Genomic DNA, 26,136 nt, shown 5'->3' on the forward strand with positions numbered 1-26,136 from the left:
GGGCACTGAAAGCCTTTTATCAGATAAGGACAGGTGAGGTGACAGGAAGCTCTGGAGATGAGGAATGACATGCAAAAAAAAAAAAAAAAAAAAAAAGAACTGGAACCAAGGACATTTAGTTCATGGTCAGTGTAACAGTAAGGGATTTCTTCAAACTGCTGACGCAAAGACAGAAGTGCATTAGTAGCCAGAATATTATTATGTGCTCATTTCACAGAAAAGGAGGATAAAGTAAAAAAAAAAGAAAAAAAAAGTAATCAACCCCTACCACAGGGGTCCAAAAAGAGACCAAAACAATTAGAAACAGCTTTAATTAGGTTAGAAATTGTAAAACAACTCACATCCATGTCTGTGCATTTGTCATTTTACCTTTATTCATAAGAGTCTACAAAGTTCATACATTTCACGTAACAAAAACAAATAAAAAATGATGTTTGTATGTGTTGTTTTGCACATCATATAATAACTAAGAACGTTCTTCCTGCATGTGTCCTCCAGTCATAAAATAAATGACTTACAGTTTCTTGTTCAGTCTTTCTGAAATTAAATTTAACATCTAGAGATCTTGGAATATGTGTTTCTGAAATATTTTTTTTATTCTGATTGTGATGCAAAATTCGTGAACAGCAAACCATGTCTTTCTCTAATTACAGCCTGTAAAATAAGAATTTCCAAAAACATTTTCCACGTGGTGGTGTTATTCTTCTGTTTTTTTGAGTCGTTTATTTACCTGCCCGCCTAGTGGTTGGTTCTTTCTAATGACGTAGCATTTTCCAGCCAATCAGCGTAGCTCTGTTACCCGGGTGGTGTCGCGGGAACAACTAAAGACACTCAAAATAATCCGTTTCAACAAGTGTCCGTCCGGCAGAACTGGCGAAGTCCTATCATTCCTGTGAGTACCTCTGAATAAATCCGTACAAGAAACTGTGGCTTCAGTGTAAAGTTTCTTCAAGTTGCGAACTCGACTTACCTTTGTGTTTTGTTTAGCTAATGTTACAAGCTAGCTAACAAGATATATTGCTTAGCATCAGGCAAACAGAGGAAGTGAGTGATGTGGTACTTCAAAATAAAAGCATGGCGCGATAATAACATAGTGTTATAATAACATTTCCGACATCATTAGTTGTAATGTTGGTGTGTTTTTGCTACAGAATGTCCAATTTTTTTTAGATCAACTTTAGATAATTTTGAGTGTGTAGGATAAAGTATTTACTATGTGTAGAACTTGCTTGTGGTAGTTATGGGCTTTTACAACTAACCTGTCTAGAGAGTAAAAATGTTCTTGTTGGCTTTATACGTGTGATTCAGATTCAGTGTTTGTCACGTCTTGGTTCAGTAAACATTCTGTATTTGTTGCATGTGTATTTCCACTGTTAAGTTTGTGAATTTTTTTTACGTAGTTTGAGGAACCTCTCGTAAATGAGATTTTATTTTAATAGTTTTAACCGGAAGTGGTGGTGATATCCTATGTGCTTAGCCGCTAACATCTCGGTGATGGTAAATAAAATGTCACTACGCTTCTTAACTTGGTAAGTTTGTGTGGACTCGAACACGTTTAAACAATTGTCGAGTTGTTAGTAGAGATTCAGCGTAATATGTGAAAGTAGGCGGAATTACATTGTTCTTAAAAACGACTTTTTACGAGGAGTATTCAGTTAAATAGTGTGTTGTATTTGTCAGTGGGATCCTCATGTGACCGCTTTTTCACAATAAAGATGCATTTGTTCTTTAAATTTACTGGGTCTTAGTGAGTACAAAATAAACAATGAGACAGTCAGAAATAGAGATACATGTGTCATAGTCAGATGTGTGTATCTGTTTTGATACCATTCATTTTTAAAGCTTTACTGGTGTGTTGCTTTTACTGTTGAAATTGCCTACACTGTCCTGAATGTCTGCAGACATAAGCATTTATTAGCTGTTACACTACCAGTCAAAAGTTTGAGCACATCTGGTTTTTCTTTATTTTCATGACCATTTACATTGTAGATTCTCACTGAAGGCATCGAAACTATGAATGACTACATATGGAATTATGTAGTATAAAAAAATAAAATAAAACTGTGACAAAACTCAAAACATGTTGTATATTTTAGATTCTTCAAAATACCCACCCTTTGCTTTGATTACTGTTTTGCACATTCTTGATATTTTGTCAATGAGCTTCATGAGGTAGTCACCTGAAATGTTTTAAAGTAGTCTTGAATTAGTTCCCAGTGATGCTGAGCACTTGTTGGCCATCTGCAGTCCATCTCATGTCATTTAAATGAGAAGGTGTGGCCAAACTTTTGACTGGAAGTGCATGTATACATCTGTCCCAGCCTACTTTAGTCTCATCTACAGCATGATATTAGGGATGGGGATGATAATTACCTTTTGGGTAGTTAAATAGCTGTGGTTGTAGTGTTAAAATATACTCTCCACACAAACCTAAACAATAACAACAACAATAATAATAAACTAACAATATGTAGCACTCAGGCAGAAACAGTGTTATAAACATTTGTTTTTCTTGTCAGTGAAGCAAAACAAAAATCTCTTGACACATCAAATAAAAATTTATTTACTCTAAAGAAAGAAAAAGATATCGACCTACAGTTTTGACTAACTGATGATTATTAATGGACATCCATAATAGATATCTTAAGAGTTGGTATGAGGAAATTAAAGTACATTTTAAAGGACTGAGAAATGTTACTCTAAAGTGATTGATCCAACATTCACCATAAAATTGTTTTGGAAATGCCACTTTATTTGTTCTTTATCTGTATATTAACTAGATATTGGCTTCCCTTATTTTCCCTTGCCGCCTCCGCTCTGCAGATGCTAACCTTCTCACCCCCATCACCAAGACTAAGTTCCGTACCCTGGGTGACAGGGCTTTTGCCATTGCCGCCCCAACCCTCTGAAACCCCCTACCCATTCACATCCGGAACTCTGACACACTCACCTCATTCAAAAGCCAACTCAAATCCCACCTCTTCAGATCATCATTCAAAAACTGACTGCCTGTTCCACCTCATCCACTCCCATCTACCTTCTCTTGTGTGATTTTTTTTGTCCGTATTTGTCTCTGTATTTGTTCTTTGATTACCATTTAGTGTTAACTCCGTATCAGTTTACCCGTTTGATGTATGTTCGTCCCTTGGCTGTTTATTGTAAAGCGTCTTTGAGTACTTAGAAAAGTGCTACATAAAACCGATGTATTATTATTATTTTTATTATTATTTTAGTTTATCCTTTCCTGTCTTTATTGTATTTTTTATTCTTGGTGAAACATTCACTAGGTTTATTCACCCTGTTTGTTTTCTGTTATGTTTTCCAGATTCTTGCTCGCTGATGGAGTTTACAGTATCACTATGTCTCGCCGGCTGACCAAGGAGGAGCTGGATGAACAGTTTGAGCTCTTTTTAAAGGAGGTAATGGAATTCAATATGCAGATCTGGGCTATAGTTGATAAACAATCATCAACATGCAACAACATAAAACCTATGGCAGAGTTTGGATCGAAATGAGAGATGGTGTTCTCCACATAATCATAATGTTAAATGAATGAATATTTTTTGATAGCATTAAGACTTGCGGTGTGAAAAGAGTCTTGGATCAGTATTTGGAGAGTTAACATGCAGCTAGTACATGACTGAACCTAGACCATGTTTCCAGTAGAGTTCACAGATTTTTAGAATTAATCTCAAGGAGCACTGAAGTATTTCTAGAGGCACGTGGTGGCCCTATAATTCACTAAAACACATAATGCAGGGTTTTCTTTTAATTTGTCACCTGTATGTATATACCTGAGGTAGCGTCAGTCACACATGTTGCCTCTAGTGTACTACTGCTGAATGTAAATAAAGCATTCATCTCTATCACTGTCTAGTATGAGAAGCATCCTTAGAGACGCATAATGTCAAAAATGGAAATAAAAAGAATCAAAGATAACAATTTAAAGCCTGATCTTGAAGCTCGCTCTGACTCTAACATGATTCTCTATCAGTCTATTTCAGATGACTCGCTGGATTTGGGGAGTTCTGACAAGCAGCCTGGAGCATCGACTAAAAGCAGTCAAAAATCAACCCCGAAACAGACTGTGTCATGGTGGCAAGATGACGATGACACCGGTGGAGGAACTGGGAGAGGTAAGTATGAGGAGTAGACTTTTTCCTTTGGGACTTATCAGAATGCAGTTTCAGTGGCTGCGGGTTCATCTGTGTTGCAACTTTGGAACTTTGAGATAATTTTGGAATTTGTTAAAAGACTTTACATTTAGTAGTCAGAACATAATCAGTCTGGGATGGAAAAACAACATATCCCACTGACTGGCAGGATGCAGTGTGGGTCCATATGTGAGGATCAACCACAGTACAACGTTGTAAAATATGACTGTGATGATGAATGGAATCTTTGTAGTTACATGTTACGCCATCTGTTTTCTTATTGTTTTCTCTGTGTTCACTTCAGATGTTTTTTTTTCTTTTTTTGATCTTCACATTAGTTTTTCAATGGGACCAATATCAGATTATAGTGTGAACTAGTATTTAATTGCATGTGTTTGATCTTAAATGAACACAGTGCACAAGGATAACCCAGATGTAACTTGGCAGTGTTGTTATTTGTGCTACTAAAAACGCTATATTTGCAATATCCACATTCTTTATGTGTATAAAATCTATATTTATGCACATTGAAACTCTCAAATGTACATTCGTGGAAAAAATTATTAGACCACCCTTGTTTTCTTCAATATCTTGTTCATTTTAATGCCTGGTACAGCTAAAGGTCCATTTGTTTGGACAAATATAATGATAACAAAAATAGCTCATATGAGTTTAATTTAGTGCTTTTAGGCATTCCATGTTTTCTTTTCTGTCTGTTTTAGTCACATAATACACACAGGAGTTGATACTTGATTGCATAACCATTGTTTTTGATGACTTTTGATGGTCTAATAATTTTTTCCGCGAATGTATGTGTTTTAGTATTTAAATGATCATTATATCGAAGTAGCCAAATAAGGTTAAGAGCCATGCCCAACTCTTAAAACACTTGTTCCTCTACTAGAATTGATCAAATCCAATCCAAATTTATTTATAACCAAATTTAAAAACAACAGGGGCGACCACAGTACTGTCCAAAAAAACATAGATTGCATAAAAACACAATGAAAGCATTTAAAGAGTAAAATACTTTAAAAATAAAAAAGCATAACAGGACAAAATGACACATTGCTAACTGATTATGCAATATATTTTTAAATGAATTAAAAGTGGAACCGAAAAAAAAAAAATAAAAGAATCAGACTCAAGTGCACACACAAGTTTAATGTAATCCAAAAGCCCCTGTATGTGTAACACGAGTCGGTCAGCGCTTTTGTTGTATTTGATTATTTTTAGGTTCATTTGTAGCTTTTATTCATGGCCTTCAACAGTGACCCATTTTTAAGTGCCAACAGCTGATCATGGACACCTCTGTACACCTGTTTTTGAGTAGCAGTGGTAACCAGGTTCCTCTCACTCAGTTTCTTGTACCGACTTTAAATAAAAATCATCCAAATGTCTGACCAAAGTAGAGTTTAATATGAAGCAGCAGCAGCGTGGGGTTACATCCTCAGTTACTGTAACGCAGCTGTGGTAGGACTACAAGCAGGCACTAACGTTAAATTAAAGTTGATATTTGAAGTGACAAAGAGGAACAGAGGCGTGAAACTAAACTAAAGACAGCTGAAACTCACAGAACCCAGGATCAAGAACCCATTTTTCTGCTCAAGCCTGTCTTGTATGTTTAAATCAGTAAAATAACTAAAGGCTTCCCATGGCAGTAAAATGAGCCTCTTCATATGAAGTACAATCAGGGATAATGTTAAAAGCTGGACATTATGAAAAATATAGGTGGTCTTCAATTCAGAATATTGTATTAATAAGATTAATAAGCAACTAGCGGCATTGTACCCGTGGTGCCATTGTACGATAGCATGAGAGGCTAAAATCTTCCAGCATACCTCACAACATTTGAATACAGACATAAAATTGTGCCTAGTAGATAGTCAGGTAATGTTTCTATTCATTTGGTGAGTTTGGTGGCGATCGCGCCTGTGAAGGCTGAGGAAAATCCATACAAACGCCCTCCTGTGCTGCAACATCAATCAGACGGACACAGAACGTGCATTATATAGTAGGATGCCATGTGTTTGGAGTATATTTATGTTAGATGGAAAATTAATGAATGAAACCATTATACAGGGTGAGTCAGAAAAAACGCTCTTTTCATTTAAAGAAATTGTACCACTGAAATGGAAATGCTTATTTTTCTTTTGATTATACAGTCATATTGATGTGGTTATTGAGCATGTCTGGCGATTGAATCATTGATTTATGGCATAGCATAACAGAGGGAATGTCCATTGTTTATTGTGCACCGAAATATCTGCCAACACAGTTTATGCCACCGTGAATGAAATTGAAATTGTCAACCATTACAGCATGTTTACTCGCCATCAAAATGTTTTGTCTCAACGAAGTTGTCCGGCACGACCTTCAACCTGGCTACCATTCAGACTGATGCAAATCTGTGCTCATTGTCGCATCTCTAACACAGCTCTTCTCGCCATTCGTGTTCGTCGTAGGGCTTGGATTTCAGCCGTGATGCGATTTTGGAGTTCCTGAAGAGTTTGTGGAACAGTCTGATACACACGGTTTTTAAGATACCCCCACAAGGTCTTGGAACTGCCGGATGGTTTCTTGGACGCTACCAGTTTCGCAGAATTTTGTCACCATGAAAGCTCTCTGCACATCCGTAAACTGTGGTCTTGCCATGATGAAAACTCCCTGGGCACTGTCATGTAGGCCTATGTCCTGAGTGTGAAAGCAAAGCCCCGACTCCTGTAATTGTTGTCAATTTCAAGTTTGTTCACTGTGGCATACATTGTATTGGCAGGTATTTCAGTGCCCAATAAACAATGGACCTTCTCTCTCTTATGCAATGCAATAAATCTATGACTACATCACCAGACATGCTCAATAACCACATCAATATGACTGTATGGTCAAAAGAAAAATCAGTGTTTCCGTTTTAGCAGTACAATTTCTTTAAATGGAAAGAGCGTTTTTTTCTGACTCACCCTGTATTACATATTATTGAATATATTAAGATCTCAGTTAAAATACTATTGGGAGTTTGTTTGAACAGTCCTGCTTCTTATTGGATTTAATCGCTTATCTTCATATCCTGCTTTTTTCACTGTTTTAGTTTTATTTCATTTCAACATTCTAGATCAGCAGGATGGATATGTTTATTTTTTGTTTGTGATTGTTTGTTTTTTTTTCTATTTCAGCATCTCTCTGTCTTTCTGGTCTAACTCCTAGATTTTTCTGTTTCTTCACAGTGCTTTGAAATGGTGTCTGTTCTGAATAGTTTTCCGTCAGTTATGTGTTACTGTACCGATAAGAATCTCATCTGACACAGGAGTTGAAAACAGCCGAAACCAAAGTCGGTGTAAACAGCTACTTTTAAGACTGATGTGATTAGTGAAATGGATACTGTCACTGTTAATTTGTGGACCGTTTGAAGGTATTTATACATCTGAACATGGAGCCACTTTGTGGTAAAACACTGCATGATGAAGGAACATTTCAGGCAACATTATGAAAAGGTGATTTAATCATGAAAGGAAGGAGAGGGAGTACAAGAAGACCAGTGAGGGAGAGTTTCTACTTGAAGACTGGGGAAAAGCTTATCAACTGCAATGACACTGAGAAGATGTAGACTCATAAAATGCCTTTCTTCATACTTCCCCAGTTGTAGCTTCATGAGAGAGTTGCAGATGTATGCTGTAAGAGATACACAAATACAGTAGAACCTCGCAGTACAATTACACCATTGTACGAGTTATTTACTTTACGAGTTGCGGTTTTTGAGTATTTTTGTCGTGAAATACGAGTGGAAATCCACAGTGTGAGTGAGCTTCATACAAGTCACTGCTAGTCAACACTGAGCCCCCTGTGCTCCCCCAACAGGAACAGCCTCCACTCACTCAGTTCATGTGTTGATCGTGTTGAGGCAACATCATGACCATTTATTTCTTTTACATTCTCTTTTATTACCTCCGCCAAGGAGGTTATGTTTTTGCCAGGGTTTGTTTGTTTGTCTGTCCGTTAGTGTGCAACATAACTCAAAAAGTTATGGACAGATTTTGATGAAATTTTCAGGGTTTGTTGGAAATGGGATAAGGAAGAAATGATTAAATTTTGGTGGTGATCGGGGGTGGGGGGGCCCATTTCCAACAAACCCTGAAAATGTCATCAAAATCTGTCCATAACTTTTTGAGTTATGTTGCACACTAATGGACAGACAAACAGACAGACAGACAGACAAACAAACCCTGGCAAAAACATAACCTCCTTGGCGGGGGGGGGGGGGGGGGGCACTGATCAGCCTTGGCGGAGGTCTGCGCTCTCCGAGTGCTTTTCTAGTTATGTTATTATAATTGTTGATTTCTTTCCAACTGCACTTTTTCTGTTTTAAAAACCCTTAAAGGGGTCATATTTTGCTAAACCCACTTTTATTAGTCTTTGGTTCATTTTTAGCTTACTAGCCAAAACTACAGTTGTGATTGACTTCAAACTTGGTATACAGCTTCTGTATGATGATGTCAACCCAAGGTATTGAAATTATTTCGATCCAGATCTGATTCTGGATTTGGTGCCACTTTGACAAATGTTCCCATAATAAGAGATAGGACATGGATTGAATCAGTAAGTATCAATGATATCAAGTTGGAATTTGAATTTTTTTACAGATCTGATTGGATTATGACCAAAACATGGCCTATTTCTGTAATACGATAAATACACATAACTGGGTGATAATAAATGGCATCTGGATACATTTCCCAAAGCTTTTAATTTGGCCGGTAAGCTACAGGGCCATTGGTCCTATTTTTTATTTGTGTATTTGGGGATCTTAATAGTTCATAAAGTTTGAATTTGAACCCTCCAGGTGCTGCAAAGCTATCTTTATATTCATTCAGGCAAAAATCCAGTGGATTTGTACAACCTGTTTTAATTCTTGCTTAATTTGTTACGTTTTATTACTAGTTACGTCACGACATTTGCACATATAAGGTCAAGACTTCCGATGAACAGTTCTCTGAGTACGACATAATTGTTTGTCAGCAGCAGCGGTTGTAGTAAAAAACTGAAAATGTGTCCAAACTTCAAGCTGATTACCTAAAATGTTCAGTTGTTGGTTGTATTAATGAACACAAGTGGCTGAACCGGACAGAAAGCACGGTCAACAACCTGGAGGGGGAGGGGCATGAAGTGGCTCATTTGCATTTAAAGGGCCAGCGCTCAAAACCACCTTTCTGGTGTCATTACTCAGAAATAGGGCTGAAGATGGACCTGTGGAGTTGAATTAATGTAGAATTCAGACCCAAACATAGGGTGTACAGTTTACGTAGACCACAGGGAAATGTTTTAAAATGTATCATTCCATTAAAAAAAAAATAGGACCAATGACCCTGTAACTTACCGGCACTTCCTATCTCTTATAATGGGGAGATTTGTCAAAGTCGCACCAAATCCAGAATCAGAGCCGGATCCAAATGATTTAACTAACTGTTGTTGAGATCATCATAAAGAAGCTGTATACCAAGTTTGAAGTCAGTCGGAATTGTAGTTTCGAAGAAGAAGATGATTGAAAGTTTTGTAACAGACGATGATGACAACAGACGACAATGCCGGAGGCCGCATGACGACAATAGCTTACAGCCTATCGGGCGGTAAGCTAAAAAGCAAAATATCACTCCTTTAAAAAATCATTTTTGGGTGATTCGGGGGGGCTTGAACAGATTAATTGTATTTCAGTTAATTTCAGTATTGAAAATTGATTTTTAAAATAAGTAAATCACAAATCGATCTCGAATATGGAATGAATTAAACTCATACTGCAAGGTTCTGCTGTACTCTAATAGAATACAAAGTATGGGATATCAGCACCACAAGGCTTGAGAGAGTGTAAAGAAATCCTCAAAATCTACAAGAACATACTGATAACACTTTTTTTTATGTTTGTCTGTGTCATCATTATTTTTGGTGGACCGTTCTTTCTAGGAGTGTGAATGATTGTTGGAATGTGACTTCCACTTGTTTTATAGTTAAAGTACAGAGGAACCAGCAGTCATTTTCCCCTTGAAGACACAGTAGTATTATCAGTATGTGTGGATAGAGCCAGTACACAAATCTCTGAGTGCACTGATATAAAAGAGCACATTGACTACAGAAATACACAGATTTAGTTGAAGATGGGTCATAGCTCTGCGTCTGTCGTTCAACTGTTAGCTGACTTGAAAGACTGTGCTTTTCTATTTTTCTTCTTTCTCCAGCAGAGACAGGCAAAAGCAGATTTATCAAAGCTAAAAAGCCCCAGCCTGAGAAGAAAGAGGGTGAGAACAAATTGAGATAAAAGTCCCACCAGAGAGTCTTTTAGTTCACATCCACGCTAAACTAGGCATTTTTAAAACTCAGATGTTAGCTGTCTACTGTAATATTCTTTGTGGTGTTTGTGTAAAGTCCTTAGAGTCACAGCTGGTCACATTAACCCTCCTGTTGGTCACAACCTGTCCTTTTCTTCTCATCGGTAGACATTATCAGTGCAGAGCCCATTTATAAGCCGGTCCCCAAACCTCGCAGCATTGCTTTGGAAAAGTCGGTTTGTTTGGACAAAACCTACAAAGCAAAGCTGGAGGTTTCCCAGACTGTGGCGAGAGACACAACTCCAGGTAACGACGCTAACTCCGACAGCCTTAGCAGTCCCACTCATGAAAACCTCCACAGTGCATCAGGAGAGAGGAGGCCTCATGAGACACGCTCCACTGACACATCACCAACCGACACTGACAGTCATTCCCAGGGGGGACAGTGAAGATGGTAACCTCAAATGAAAGCCCAGAATCCCCCGGTAGTTTAGCAGTGGTCCCTCAGCAGTAGAGTGGTAGATAATGTCTGGTAGATCGGTGTTTCAGGGTTCGTACAGGTGCTTGAAATCCTTGAAAATGCTTGAATTTCAGTGTTGTGTTTTCAAGGTCTGAAAAGTGCTTGAATTTTATAGTCTGGTCAAGTTTCATGCTGTCTTCCATTTACAATTATTATAGATAATTCATTTATCAAGACAGGGGTAGTTGTTTGTTTACCTGCTTTACTGGTTTCACCTACTTCCTGTGGCCTTCATCAGAAGGATCACATGATGCTGCTGTGACGTGTCTTATACAGCTTGTTTTGTGATGTCAGACAGCAGGGGGCATAAACCCTCCCTGCTGTCTGGCCAACCCTCCTGAGCAGCCCATAAGATGCGTCTCAGCAACATCATGTGACGCATCTGACGAAGGCCACAGGAAGTAGGTGAAACTAGTAAAGCAGGTAAACAAACAACTACCCCTGTCTTGATACATGAATTATCTACAATGCTTGAATTTTTGTTAAAGTGCTTGCTATTATAACTCTGTAATGTAATTTATTTATTTTTAATATTAACTCTGCCAGGTTAGATAGTAAGCTACTTACAGAGAGGTGATACATTTTGAAAAATAAAACTTTATGTCAAAAACTAAAATGACCCGGTGCTCTAAAGGTAGATTCCAGGTAAATTTTTGTGTTAATCTTTGGTTCAGTGCGAGTGTGCCTGAAGAACACCAAGTGGCTTCCTTTTTTTTTTTTTTTTTTTTTTTGGATAAAACTTTGCATTCTCCTTTAATTTCTAAACTTTTTGCTATTATGAAACTTAATTTTAGATGTTTATAGCATAATACTTAATTTTTATCATTGTGATAAAAAGTGAAAAAAAATTAGTAGGCCATTTGCATTCCAGTAGATATGTATTTTACCACAGTGATGAGGGGCTGTGCTGGAAAAATTTGAAAATTACCCTTGAAAGTGCTTGAATTTGACCTTGAAAAATGTGTACGAACCCTGGTGTTTGTCTGTTAACCTTTTAATTTTGTGTTCATTCCATGTAGTGTTTCTCCAAACCGCATGTCATATGTTGACTAATATTTGTGCTGTGTGTTCGTAGATTGTACCCAACCTGAATTTTTCAATACGAAGATTCAACTCTTTGTTTTGTTTTTTCCCCATATAGACTATCTTGCAATTAGAATATCTATTAGTATGAGTGTGATCACATATATTTAAGCATTTAAAAGTCAATAACAGATGCATTTGATGCCAAGTTTGCGTTGGTTACTGTGTAGATTCTGAAATAATGAAAGGGTATTGCACATACATCTCCTATGGTCTTTTTTATTTCATTGTAAACTATGTAAATTAACAAACAAATGACAGAGTTTAAAATGCATTCATGGAATCACTTGCTTCAATCAAACAGGACGACTTCTTAATTTAAAAATGTGGCAATGAAATAAAAGAAATAAACCTTAACAGGAACAGATTAGGATTAGAATTACTTTTAGGAGAAATATTGGCTTTAATTTCTTTTCTTTTCTCAAAAATTTACTTGTATTTCTTACATTGATCCATCGCATTGTTGGCTTACACAGTTTACTACTAGTTTATAGCATTTCATGGATTTTTAAAGATATGCCAGGTAGAAGTATATTTATGATTATTGTAGAGCACAATGACTGACAAAAAAATTTGTATAGGGTTACTACTCTAAACTGTTCTGCGATTGCATTCGTTGTCTTGCTTGTGCACTGTTTAGAACAGTTGTGTAGGTATGGGCTGCAGACACAAGGTGGCAGTATGGGACCTTAAGTGTTAGTACAGACGACTTAAATGAAGTACATATGTGATGACGACTTGAAAACCCTGTGTAAAATACAAGCATGTATGTATGCATTGTCCTCGTGATTAATTAATAACTTAAGCAAATACCTGGACACAGAATACACAGTTTCATGGTGATATTATTCAACTCTGTTTGCACTTAATATGAATTCTGTCACTGCTTCTGAGCTATTTATATTTTGATGCATATACGGTCACGGAAAAAAATTTTTAGACCACCCTTGTTTTCTTCAATTTCTTGTTCATTTTAATACCTGGTACAACTAAAGGTACATTTGTTTGGACAAATATAATGATAAAAACAAAAATAGCTCATAGTAGTTTAATTTCAGAGCTGATATCCAGCCATTTTCCATGGTTTTCTTGATAATAACCAAAATCACTTCAGTTCTTACATCAATATCTATGGCACTGTACTGACAAAAACAGTGCTTTTAGACATTCCATGCTTTCTTTTCTGTCTGTTTTAGTCACATGATACACACTGGAGTTAGGACTTGATTGAATAACCATTGTTTTTGATGACTTTTGATGATCTAATAGTTTTTCCGTGACTGTACTCTGCCACTGCTTCTGAGCTGTTTATTTTTTGGTGCATACACATTGGGATGTATGAGGGTTTGGGCTTTACATTAAATCACTAGAGATGCTGAAATGATTTTGGTTTCAAAGATGTAGACCTATACATCGCTGTAGAGGGACTTATGTTGATTCCACTACTTACCCTGTGAAAAAAGTAGCTATATGGAGTTAAAAATAGGAGGATAAGATTCAGTAAGATGCATTTATTGTGTTTTCAATTTGTTGACCGGTGGATCACTATTGAATGGACGTGATAAGCCAGTGAAGATTCAAAGGCAGAAAGGACAAAGCGATGATGTAATAATAATGTACATTCTCTCAAGCACTGCACTTAAGTATACATTAAGTAGAGAAGTGAGCGTTTTCTGCAGCTATATACCTCACTACATCTCACAGGAAAATTCCATATATTTTTCTTCACCTGATTTTGTCCTTTTCTGTTCAGTAATGTCCAAATGTGTTCATTTTAAATGTTTGAGGTAAAACATTTGAGATAAAGATGAATTAAAATCAGTTTTTCCTTCATGGGTCGAGTGTAAAATTTTTCTAAAGCTAAAGTAATTTAGTTTGGATTAGTTAGACCTACGAGTAAGAACAGGCTTGTTTTTCTGAGCTCATGAAAAGTTGCTGAGCCTTTAGGGCCGGTGTCCAAAGGCAGCTTTTTTGCACCAAAGCGCCCACGACCTGACTTTCAGCCAGGAGTTTGTTGTTGCTATGGTTACAAAGTCATCTCTGCATTACTGCATTGTGCATTACTGACTGCTATAAATTATACTTTGTGAAATACAACTGTTATTGACTCACAGAAAACGATTTTTAAGTTGTTGTTTTTTAGGTGAGAATGTGCTGGTTTAATACTCAGATCTGCAGTTCATTTATGTAGAGGCTACTTTACTTGCTGTCAGTCCGCAAGCATCACCAACTATCAACATGACCAGACAGTCAGCGGTCAGACCATCACACAGACAACAGCGTCGTATTGGAAAGTAGACAGAAGTGGAACATTTTCACAGTACGATATCAGTTCTGCATTTTAAGTGAAGTCTGTCAATACTTAATTGTCAGATCTTCATTGTTTAAAGCATCAGCTCTGGTATTGACTGCAAAAGTGTAAAATGTGACAATACAATATAAATAGTTAAAAAGTATGCACTACAACACAAACACAATTAGAATAAGCATTGTACAAGCAGATGTAGAGACATTCCTTCCCACTTGTAATGTCTTTTGTCCATGTCTTTTGAACGTTTTCCTTATATGTTGTAATGGTGATGTTCACGGTTTTCTCATCTTACACCTTTTTCATTAGCCCAAGATGACTTACCATGACTGTATGAACATCAGTAGCTAGTAAAATGATTTGAGTGCCTCTTTAAATTGTGAACCACGTAGGTAAAATGTCCTTTCTTCCAGTTCTGTGTGGCAGTTACCCTCATTAAAGTGGTTTACCCCGTCAGCCTCACTGATATGAAACTGACATTCCCCTTCACCCCTGCCTGTATTTAGGACTCCTGGGAACTGGGAGGACATTCAGAAAATCCCTGAGGAAGTCGCAGCCAATTCGAGAAGAGGATGAAGATCCTGTGGACAGTAATGTGAAAGATGTATCTGCCGTCATCAGAGACAAGTCAGAGACAGAGGGTGAGTGTAGGACTGAGGCTGGGATGCAGGGTTAGTTGACTTAACCCCCTAGGACCCACTGTCCACATCTGTGGACAAGAATTTCACAACTTTATAAAAAAAAAAAAAAAAAAAAAAAAGAAAAGAAAAGAAAAGAAAACTGTCTACCACCAAGGACATTCCTAAAAAATTTTAAAAACTGCATCTGAAAAAAATGTTGCATCATGATGTTTCCAATATAGGCACTTATTTAATAAAAAACAAAAAAGCTTATACTTTGCTGACATGCCCTGGGTCTTAGGAGGTTGAAGAGGCAGTATACTGTTGCAAAAGCAACTGCTGTGCTTACATGGACCTAAATAATCCAATAGTATCCAAATATTAGGACCAAATAAAGTAAATGTCGAATTGGATATGTGTCTCTGGTTAGAATTCTCTCTACATCTGTTCTTTCTGTGGATGTTTTATTTTGTTAAATGACATGATGAGATGAATGAGGGAAAACAGAGTTAGTAAAACAAAACTGCTCTGTATCCATATAAGTTTGTTGGAACATTCAGTTGCTCAAATAAGTGTGAATTAAAGTGGAATTCACTGAACTCAACAACAGAATGATAACGTCCTCTGTTAGGTAGATTAAATGGTTTTTGCATTTAAATATGCATCATGTTATTTAGCATCCATGTTAATAGTGAAGGTATATTTAAAAACAATATCCTTAGTGGGATGAAAAATATATGAACTGTGTAACTGTAGCGATTAGCATTAATCACTGGAGCATTTTTTTAGGCAAGAGTCAGTGCAGCAACTGCCCTAGTATTTAAATGTTTCCTAGAGGCTTTTCCTCATGGTAATAAAAGAAATTAACTCATGAAAATCACAGCTCAGTATTAGCTTTCTGAATATATATCTATATATATGCTGTATAGCTACTGTACATGTGTCCAGTTTGTTATTGGAAATGTTTCAGGTTGTTGGTGGAAGTTTTGGAAATCCAACAATACAAAATATTATTGTTTCATGCATTGTCCAGTTTAAAAGTGTCCTGCCACAGAACCGTTTCTACTTGTATTTTTTAAAATATGTTAGGTCCATAGGTGTTTGTGTTATGTAGTGAATTTGAAAATTAACTGCTACCTCTTCTGTCTGCTATTGCCACTGAAAAGAAATAAGCAGAGAAATCAGGTCAATTAGAAAAGCTGATCAGTGTGATCTCATTACTATTCATGAGCTCGCCCTGCTGAGACCACGCCCACAGAATTCATGTAGCTCAGTGACAGTTTTCGTATACAGCAAGCTGGGGCGCTGTAAAGAAGGGGTAAACGTGACAAATTCATGGGGCCCATAGAGCAGTGGAGGGGGTCCAGCAGGTACAGGTTAGAAGGTGTGAAAATTCTGTATAAGGTTCATTGTACAAGAGAGGCATAGAAGCCAGGAATTGGGCATTCAAAGAAAGTGAAGTTTAATTTTTGGTTCACGCCAGTTTCTCTGCTTGCTGCGCAGGGTAAAGGATACTGAAAAGCCAGGCTCTCATTGGCTAGCTATTAGCCAATCAGAGTCAAGCAGATTAGCATGTTGAATATTCATGACAACTGGCGTAAATCAAGCTGAGTCTTCCAGCAGGCTTTCTATACCACGTTAGAATGGCTTTAAACTTGGTAAACAAGGCATTTTTTCCACAAAAAATGTTACAGAGTCCATGGTAGAACTTCAGACATTACCACAAAAGTAATGAAATACATCTGGCAGGGAACCTTTAAGTACCTCCCTGAAAGCGCAAGATGAAAAGAATGAATATTTGAATAGTCATGTCATTAAAAGATACTGGTTTCTCTAAAACCAGTACCTTTTAATGTATGGATGAATAAGAAAATCTCTTTGCACCAGCCAACTCAGCTTTCCTGAGGCAGCAGCAGGAGTTGTTGGTGTTACACGGCATTAAAATGCAGACCAGGGTACTCCTAATGCATACAGACCTTTTGATTCCTTTTCAGTGAGTTTCACCCTAAGCTTTTCATTGGTATGAGGCATTCCAAGCAGCAGGTCATTGCTGCTTTAATCCCTCTTTTTGATGTTTCTCGCCTTGTCAGAATCAACCATAAACTGAACATAAAATGTCTCTCATCCTCCGGGAATGTCTTCAAAGATTCTGTTTGTAGCTCTGGTGTATGACAGGTCTGTTTTAGATGTATGCTGTCTCTGCATGTGCAGAGTCGATATCAAGACCAGCTCTGAGCATGACAAACATGGGTATGGACACTCTGGAGGAAGAAGAGGAGAAGGCACGCTTCTTTGCTGAGCTGGAGGCTGGAGCATCGTCAACCATAGATTATTCTAAACTAAACAGAGAACTGGACTCCACTACTTCTACCACTGGTACTAATATCAGGTATTTCAACAATTACTGTCTGATTTATACACACTCTTGAGGTAAAGGCCAGAAAAAAACCAAATGCAACCATGCCATGAGGTCTTGGTTCCATTAAAACACAAAGTGAGCAGAAGGTTTTTTTGCACTAAACTAGGAAGTCCATTTCTTCATGTTGTTCATACAGCGGGGAATCTGAAGGCCTATACTGTTCATTCATCTACCTTTACAGTCAACATAGAACATTGCACCGCTATACTAAGACTTCATGCTTGCTGGTGATGGTGTGAGCGGCAGTGTTTTAGCTGTAACGTAATGAGCATGGATGTCCTCCCTCCAGGAAAGCTGATGAAGCAGTGGAACAGAGCAGTGATGATCAAAGAAAGGGCAAAGACACAGGGACTGCCCGGGACTCTCCAGGTATGAGTAATCACCCTCCTCTGTTCTTCATGTTGTCTCAGTGTTATCACTCAGCCTTTTCTTCTCACTACCATCACAGACTCTCCGCACTACAGTGAGGATTTTGAAGATGATGGTGCTGGAAATGAACCACAGGAGGAGGTTTGTAGCTGTAGAAAGGGTCTGTTATTATTCTAGAGTGAATGATAATGAGTGGTGCCAGGCATAACAAACCCCGCCCCTCACAAATATTGTAGCTTATTTTGGCATCGATCCAGCTGATGTCATCATGTCTATGCGTGTGCTGATGTCAGCATATCAGTTGCCTCTATATATGTGCCAAGTTTGAAGTAAATTAAAACAAAATTGATGTTTTTATAGGCACGTGAAATTTCGCCCATTATAAGTAAATGGGAGAAGAAAAAAGATTTTAAAAAATTCCTAAAAAACTGAAACTTTCACCTACTTTTCCAAAATTGTAATGACATCTATTCTGGGTCACTGGCAATCTATAAACCCAATTTGGTATGAATTCAACCAATAGTTTTGCTGCTACAGACATGTGAAATGTCGCCCATTATAAGGAAATGGGGAAAAAAAGAATTTTAAAAATTCACTAAAAATTTGAACTTTGACCTACTTTTCCCAAAATGTAATGACATCTATTCTGGGTCACTGGTGATCTATAATCCAAATTTGGTATGAATTCACTGAATAGTTTTGCTGTTACAGACATTTGAAGTTTTGCCCATTATAGGCAAATGGGGGAAGAAAAGAAGAGTTAAAAAATTCATTAAAAAAACTGAACTTTGACCTACTGTTCCCAGTTCATCCAATAGTTTTGCTGCTAGAGTGTTAACAAAGAAACAAACTGAACCAAAATCAATACCTCTTGCCTCCCCTTCGGGGGATGGGGTAATGAGTGAGTTAGTGAGTCAGAGCACCAGGGACAGAGTGAGAGAACCAAAGTCTGACTTCTTGGATTGGGATTTGTTCAGTTCAGCAGAGCAAGGTTTCCACTAAAACACCGCTATCTGCTTCATCATTAGACAAGATGAAAGACATTCATTTCAAAGCCTTTTTCTTCATTCTGACTGCAGCAGGTTTTGTACAAATCAATGAGCTCATATCACCTCTGAGAACAGGTTAAAATACTAAAAAAAAGTTATATCTTACATCTTCGCCTGCTAACATATGTTCTCATCCATTTTTCAGAAGACAAAGATTTCTCCGATTCTGGCTAAAGGTAAGAAAAGACACATTTTTTACAGAGGTGTTAGGGTGCTGTAGGAAGAATGGAATTGGTAAAGTCAGTCAGAGTCTGACCCATCTGGTGCCTCAGGCGAAATTTCATCTGACGGCTCTGGGATTGTGTCCACTTTCACCACCAATCTGTGTTCATACACTCACGCAGATACAGTGTAGCTTCATGACCATAAAGAAGATTTGTATGATGGAGCTCCACATTGTTTAATTAAAGATCATAAGAATAAGTCACAGCTGAACACATTATTACTAGTCTAAATAGTGTAAGAAGTGTAAGGTTTTTTTTTTTCTTTCATCATTCACTGAGCTCCTGAATTCCCCAGGTTTTGTCTCTGTCTGTTTGGACTGTCTTTGCCCAGAGTTGGTTCTGAAAGACAATGTATTTTGTAAACGTAAACCCCCATCAACCCCACTAAATGCAAATATTGTTATGTTACCACTGTTATTAGAGCCAAAAAAATATTACACATCAGTCATGAAAGCAGTGAACAGAACTAATCATCTGAAAGTTTTCATTGAATTCCTGTTAATTATTCATGTTTTTTCTGGTCTGTGTAAAGCAGGGGTGTCAAACTCATTTTAGTTCAGGAGCCACATACAGCCCAATATGACCTCAAGTCGGCCAGAAAGTCAAATGATAACAGTGAAAAAATTTAAATTCCATCATGACAATGTTTACATTTACAGAGTATCCTTTAAAAAAATATGAATAACACAAACAACCACGAACAACCTGAAATGTCTTAAGAAATATGTTATCTAATGACACTTTACATATAGAGTTGGTCAAAACCAGACTCTAAGCCAAATTACAGAAACCCAACAGAATCGCATATTGAATAATCGAATAATAAATATATTGAATATATCGAATAATCGAATATATGATATTTGAACAATATTATGGCTCAGCTTCTCATATACACATCTGCATTGGGTCTACAAAGGCACAAAATATTTAGTAACAGCTATAATATTATCAAAATTGCACTTATTTCTCGTAAGACATATCATGTTTTTGCATTTGTTCAGCTTATTCACATTTTTTGTGAAAGGCTAGTTTGTTAATGTGAACATTTTCATGTAATTTACCTTTTTTACACTAAAGCAGAGAGAACAATTTGGAGTTGTTAATGTCATTGTTGTCACAAATTCATCCCACAGGATTGGACCCTTTGGCAGGCCAGCTTTTGCCCACAGGCCGTATGTTTGTCACCCCTAGTGCAAAGGAATGTATCATTAGTGAGCAGTTTGCATACAGTGAAACTCTAATCTTTCTTTACTGTCAGTTTGTCTCAGTGATTCTCTGGCCAACAGTGGTGGAGATGACAGGACGAAGAACATAGAAGGATCACTGGACAGAGGTGATGTACAGGCAGCATTCTACCATAGCTCTACATTAATACATATTCACCTATCTTACTATAATGTTTGTTATAAATTGGCTGTAAATTAACCTATAGTTGTGGAAAAAAAAATGTTAGACCACCCTTTTTTTCTTCAATTTCTTGTTCATTTTAATGCCTGGTACAACTATGGGTACATTTGTGGACAAATATAATGATAACAACAAAAATAGCTCAAAAGAGTTTAATTTCAGAGCTGATATCTATCCATTTTCCGTGGTTTTCTTGATAAAAACCAAAATCACTTCAGTTCTTACATCAATAGCTATGGCACTGTACTGACAAAAACAGTGCTTTTAGTCGTTCCATGTTTTCTTTTCTGTTTTAGTCACATGATACACACAGGAGGTAATACTTGACTGCATAACCATTATTTTTGATGACTTTTGATGGTCTAGCAATTTTTACTGCGACTATATCATTTGCTTTAATTAGTGTGTTTGGAATTACTGATGCAACTTGTCATTTTAATTCACACAGAAGCAAACTTTGTTAAATAAGCCCCAACAACGAAAACCTCTTCTTACGTGTGTTGTAGCTCAGTCCTACGGGCAGAGTGGAGGCTCAGACATGGAGGCTCTTCATGAGGCCTACAGGCAGATCCATGTTGTGGAGGACTCCGATGGCCACAATCCCCCATATTTATCTTCAGAAGGCCGAGTGACGACCAACAGGCCTGTGTCTCCGTCTTCCCCTCCTCTGCCATCCAGACACTCTCTTCAGCCTGTGTCTACTAACGAGTCAGGTCAGACACATTCACACTCTGAACCGTGTTTAGGATTATGGTGGAGTGTCTCGAATTAGTGGAATGACGATCTCCAACATTTTTTTATGACGGTTTTTCTGAGAAATGCAGCCATCCTTTTCCCAAATTTGGAATGTGCAGCCAGTTTATCATTTGTTAATAGCCCATAATTCAGCATGTTCTCATATTCTTGATTGATTTTTTTTTTTTAACACCAGTAGTGGTGGCAGCTAATCCACTGTAAGTGGTGATTATGATTGCAGCAGCCCACAGTTAAATTAACACAAGTGTTTGAGCTCTTACATCTCTCTCAAAACTCCAGGGTGCAGGGCAAAGTGTCATTTCCTTTAACTGGATCATTTGGTGCTTGAAAATGTTTTAGACTAAAGACAAGTTATTTTAAACAAGAATAAATCATATGCAAAAAGTACATGAGACTTTTTTTTTCTGTGCCACGACATAACTAACTTTTTATATTCAACTTAAAAACACAACAAACTGTATTGCAGTAAAAGCATGAATTGAACTGTCCAGTAAGCACTGAACAGTGAAGAAAACAAAACACAACTGGACAAAACTTTTTTTTTTTCTCATCCCATCTTTATTTGGTTTGGGAAGTAGGAAAACGGAAATGAATAAAATGGTGAAAGCTCAGTTTATGTTCTGTGAATGTCTGAAATAAAGTATTTTTTCCATAAAAACAATGAAAATTTACAGAAGAAGATTAGGGCCACTGGAAAAAAAAATAAAATTAAGGTCCAATATGTTTTTTTTATTATTATTATTCTGAGAAAAAAAGTTAGAATTCTGAATTTTTTCCTTTTTTTCTCAGAATAATAATAATTAAAAAAAATATACTGGACCTTAATTTTTTTTTTTTTTTTCCCAGTGGCCCTAATCCTCTTCCGTAAAAAATAATATTTTTGAAGAGCAATGATCCTGGTTATTATAGGATTATCCTAATGTCAGTCTTAGCCACCTCCTAAATATATTAATATGCAACTAACACAATGAAATAACACAGCACAGGTAACTGCTGCATGTTTAGTCCTTATAGTTACCTCTTAATACTTAATTTTATAACAGTTTTCTCTTATTTTATTGCTGTGCTGCCCTTACTGCCTTCTGAAATTGAACACACTGGAGTTCAGTGACCCTACACTGATAATTAATATGTGTTTCTTTAGAGCTGCCCACAGCAGAAGAACTGATGAGACCCATCCGACCAGAGGATGACCACATCAGAGGCTTCACCCTCCAGCCCGTCAGGTCAGAGCTTCATGATTATCAAGGAGGTCTGAAGGGAAAAAAAAAATCAATATACCTCCCACATTAATAAAACATTACTTAACACAGTGTTTTTGCATTTTATTGATTATTGAGCTTTTTGGCCACATCAGACATTAGGGTGGGCACTGAGAATATTTAACTGATTATCAAACAAGAATACAAGTTATTATCTGTTAATGCACTCATCAGATGATTGATGGACAGCATCCAGCCCATGCTCATTTCCAAAGTCATATTTTTAAGGATATTTCCCCCATAAGTATTACCACTGTGATCTCACAACCGAAATATTACATATAAACATTATTACTGTAAACATCCGCATCCACATAGCATGAATTTAACCTCAAACATCAAGTTGCAGATCAACAGTAGGAATCAATTGATGACATTTAGAGAAGTGTTACAACATTCACCACCATCAGTCTACACCATATGAATTTTATAAGCTTGACTTTAATCCATGAAAGCTTTATTTCTCCTGCAGTTGTTTTATTTGTTAAAGGAACGGTCATATACAGTTGTGGAAAAAATTATTAGACCATAGAAAGTCATCAAAAAGAATGGTTATGCAATCCAGTACTACCTCCTGTGTATATCATGTGACTAAAACAGACAGAAAAGAAAACATGGAATCCCTAAAAGCACTGTTTTTGTTAGTACAATGCCATAGATACTAATGTAAGAACTGAAGTGATTTTGGTTTTTATCAAGAAAACATAGAAAATGGATAGATATCAGCTCTGAAATTAAACTCGTATGAGCTATTTTTGTTGTTATCATTATATTTGTCCAAACAAATGTACCTTTAGTTGTACCAGGCATTAAAATGAACAAGAAATTGAAGAAAACAAGGGTGGTCTAATAATTTTTTCCCCAACTGTAGGTGTTGAAACACACCTTTTCTCAGTCAAGCTGCAGAGAGCATCAGTTTCATTCGTGTACTGTCACTAGAGATACTGTTGAGGAAATGCCTTGCCTAGCTTACTGCTGCAAGAAATTCTGCACTGTACAGAATACTGTTGTGGAAATTGTGCTCTGCTGCTGGTGAATAATGAAATAGAGTTCTGCCGGCCGACAAGGTTTTTATTTTTTTGCAAAGAAAGGTCAGTTCTGCACACGAGCGGTGATTGTGAAGAAAAGACACCTAACTACTGGCAAGATCCACCTTTATAGGGTGGATTTCATCTGTTAAGTGACACCTCCAGTCTCTTCAAAGGGACTTTTGATTGAATGATGAGCCCCAGGTTTAAACAGTCACCTTTTGTTACCTTATGAGAAAGTTAACATGCATTAGGGGGTGTTTGGTTAAGGACATGAGAAAGTTAAAGTTTAACAAATAGTCAGAAATGGGCACGGTCACATTTGTTGCTTCTAGTTTTACATACACACTGCAAAAATCAATATCTTACCAAGTGTGTTTTTCTCATTTCTAGTCAAAATATCTCATCACACTTTAAATAAGACATAATCACCTAAAGAGTAACTTTTCAGTGGATATAATAACTTATTTTTAGACAATAGATCTTGAAAATCTTATTTCAAGAAATCTTACCAAGATAATTTTCACTTGTTCCATTGGCAGATTTTTTTTGCTTAATTCAAGGTTGTTGGTTTTTTTTTTTTTTTTTTTAGCTTAATTCATGCAAAAAAATCTGCTAATGGAACAAGTGAAAATTATCTGGGTAAGATTTCTTGAAATAAGATTTTCAAGATCTATTGTCTAAAAATAAGTTCTTATATCTCACTTACAAGTTACTCTTTAGGTGATTGTATCTTATTTTAAGTGTGATGAGATATTTTGACTAGAAATGAGAAAAATACACTTGTTAAGATTTTGATTGTTGGAGTGCAGCAGGGGGTGTTTTGGATAATGACATGAGACAAAGAAGTTAAAATTCTATTACACTACACTCACACATTTATTTACTTACATGTTGTGACTTAAATAATGTAACTTTTTCATTTTAGTGCTCTAGAATACAATCAGGACAAACCAGCTGAATCCTTGCAAAGGACTTTCCTGCAGGAGTCTTCTCCAGAGCCACCACAGAAGGTTGACTCCTTTGCAGGAATTAAGGGATCAACAGGACAGACTAGCCACCCCTCCGGTTCCCAGGATCCTCCCAACTATGAGCTGACGTGGAGCATCAGAGAGGAAGTGGAGAAGCTGATGCAGGATCATAAATCTTCTTCCAAATCCCCTCCAATCGGCAAAGCTAAGAAGCCACAAGTAAAGCAAGCCTCAGTCTCCTCTGTCATTACCTTGTCATGCATTTTAATGTATTCTAACACCAACCCTGTTACATTTTAAATTACAAAACCACTGAAATAGACTGGCAGTTCGGACCACTGCTTTGCACAGTTTGCTCATTCTGCTGTATAACTGTCACATTCTGGCCAAATAACTCCCACATCCTAGACCAGGTTGTCCTCTCTCTCTTCTTTTTTCCCACACAGACAAATTTGTAGAAAAAAAATACAGCATTCTACTGTTATAGTCACACAGCTTTACTAAGTATGTACTGACAGAACATGCTGGTGACATTTTTAAAAGCAACGTGAAGAAAGCAGTATTTGAATACATGATTTGGTATTCTTTTCTGACATTTTCTCCCATTAATGATCAAAGATAAGATAAGATATGCCTTTATTAGTCCCATAAGAGGAAATTCCAGTTTTACAGCAGCAAAGTACAAAAGCAAGGAAGTGCAAAAACAAGATATACACAATCAAGAAAGCTATATACATTATTTACAACTGTGCACATGCTGATCATGGCACAGGTTTATTGCACGGTTTACTGTATTATTTATTGTACAGTTATAGCACAGAATAAAAATCATGGTCAGATAATTCATCAAACTGCAAATCACGGTTGCAAGGATCTGTTTACACAGTTATGGCTACAGAAGGCACAATTTCACTGCAATTAGACAGCTAGATTGATAGTTTTTCATCTATTTGTGCAGATTATACCAAATGGGAAAGGTAATTTTAACTTAATTGACATTTTTTGTAATTTTCTTGCTGGATAATGTAATTTCAGAAGTGATGTATGGATTTTTCTTCTGGCACTGACTAGCTACTTTGTTTCTTAATCACTGTCGCCCATGAATGGGATGAGAGCAGCAAGAATCTCTTTCCACATTCAGCCTCTAAATTTAGGGGTTCCCACACTGCCCAAATGTAGTCTTGTGTAGTCTCATGAACCCTTGTGGCTCAATACAGTTCAATCCTTTTGTGGTCAGTATCTTACTCTGATTTTACTTCCCTCACCTTTCTATTTCTCAGTTCAGTTTTTGGATAGAAGCGAGTGTCATAGTTTTTATGAAAGTGCCTTTCCACATTGTCCTTTGGAATATAAGTGATAGATTGACAGATCAGACAAACGCACTTCAAATGACAGTGAAAAATGAAGTCCTCCACCTATTCCACATGGAAGTAAATGGTTTGAGATTTTTGGTTTCTTACTTGGTCCAACTCTCCCATTCATTTTATAGCTCTCCTTTTGTAGATATACTGTGCATTGGAAGCCTAACTAGTTCACTTAGCTCACTGGAGTTTAGCAATAGCTCACATGCTTGGCCACAGTCCATGGTGACCCTGTGTTAGAAGAGAAAGGATCTCAGACTGGACACCCTGTATGTCAGTCAAATGGCA

General features: G+C 37.0%; 1 protein-coding gene across 3 annotated transcripts in view; it reads left to right on the forward strand.

Annotated features, from left to right (window-relative positions):
• The first annotated feature begins 800 nt into the window (after positions 1-800).
• cep162 (centrosomal protein 162) overlaps positions 801-26,136 on the forward strand; it is a 51,935-nt gene continuing 26,599 nt past the window's right edge. For all 3 annotated transcript variants that reach the window (XM_030158471.1, XM_030158470.1, XM_030158472.1), the window contains exons 1-12: positions 801-892; positions 3,326-3,419; positions 3,995-4,136; positions 14,886-15,020; positions 17,211-17,388; positions 17,708-17,787; positions 17,867-17,928; positions 18,982-19,012; positions 20,322-20,396; positions 20,977-21,183; positions 22,371-22,452; positions 24,445-24,706. In XM_030158471.1, the coding sequence (XP_030014331.1) occupies positions 3,360-3,419; positions 3,995-4,136; positions 14,886-15,020; positions 17,211-17,388; positions 17,708-17,787; positions 17,867-17,928; positions 18,982-19,012; positions 20,322-20,396; positions 20,977-21,183; positions 22,371-22,452; positions 24,445-24,706 (1,314 nt within the window). In that variant the 5' untranslated portion in view covers positions 801-892; positions 3,326-3,359. The remainder of the gene's footprint in view (positions 893-3,325; positions 3,420-3,994; positions 4,137-14,885; positions 15,021-17,210; positions 17,389-17,707; positions 17,788-17,866; positions 17,929-18,981; positions 19,013-20,321; positions 20,397-20,976; positions 21,184-22,370; positions 22,453-24,444; positions 24,707-26,136) is intronic.

Source organism: Sphaeramia orbicularis, chromosome 16 (assembly GCF_902148855.1).
Source record: "Sphaeramia orbicularis chromosome 16, fSphaOr1.1, whole genome shotgun sequence".
NCBI classification, from domain to species: Eukaryota; Metazoa; Chordata; class Actinopteri; order Kurtiformes; family Apogonidae; genus Sphaeramia; species Sphaeramia orbicularis.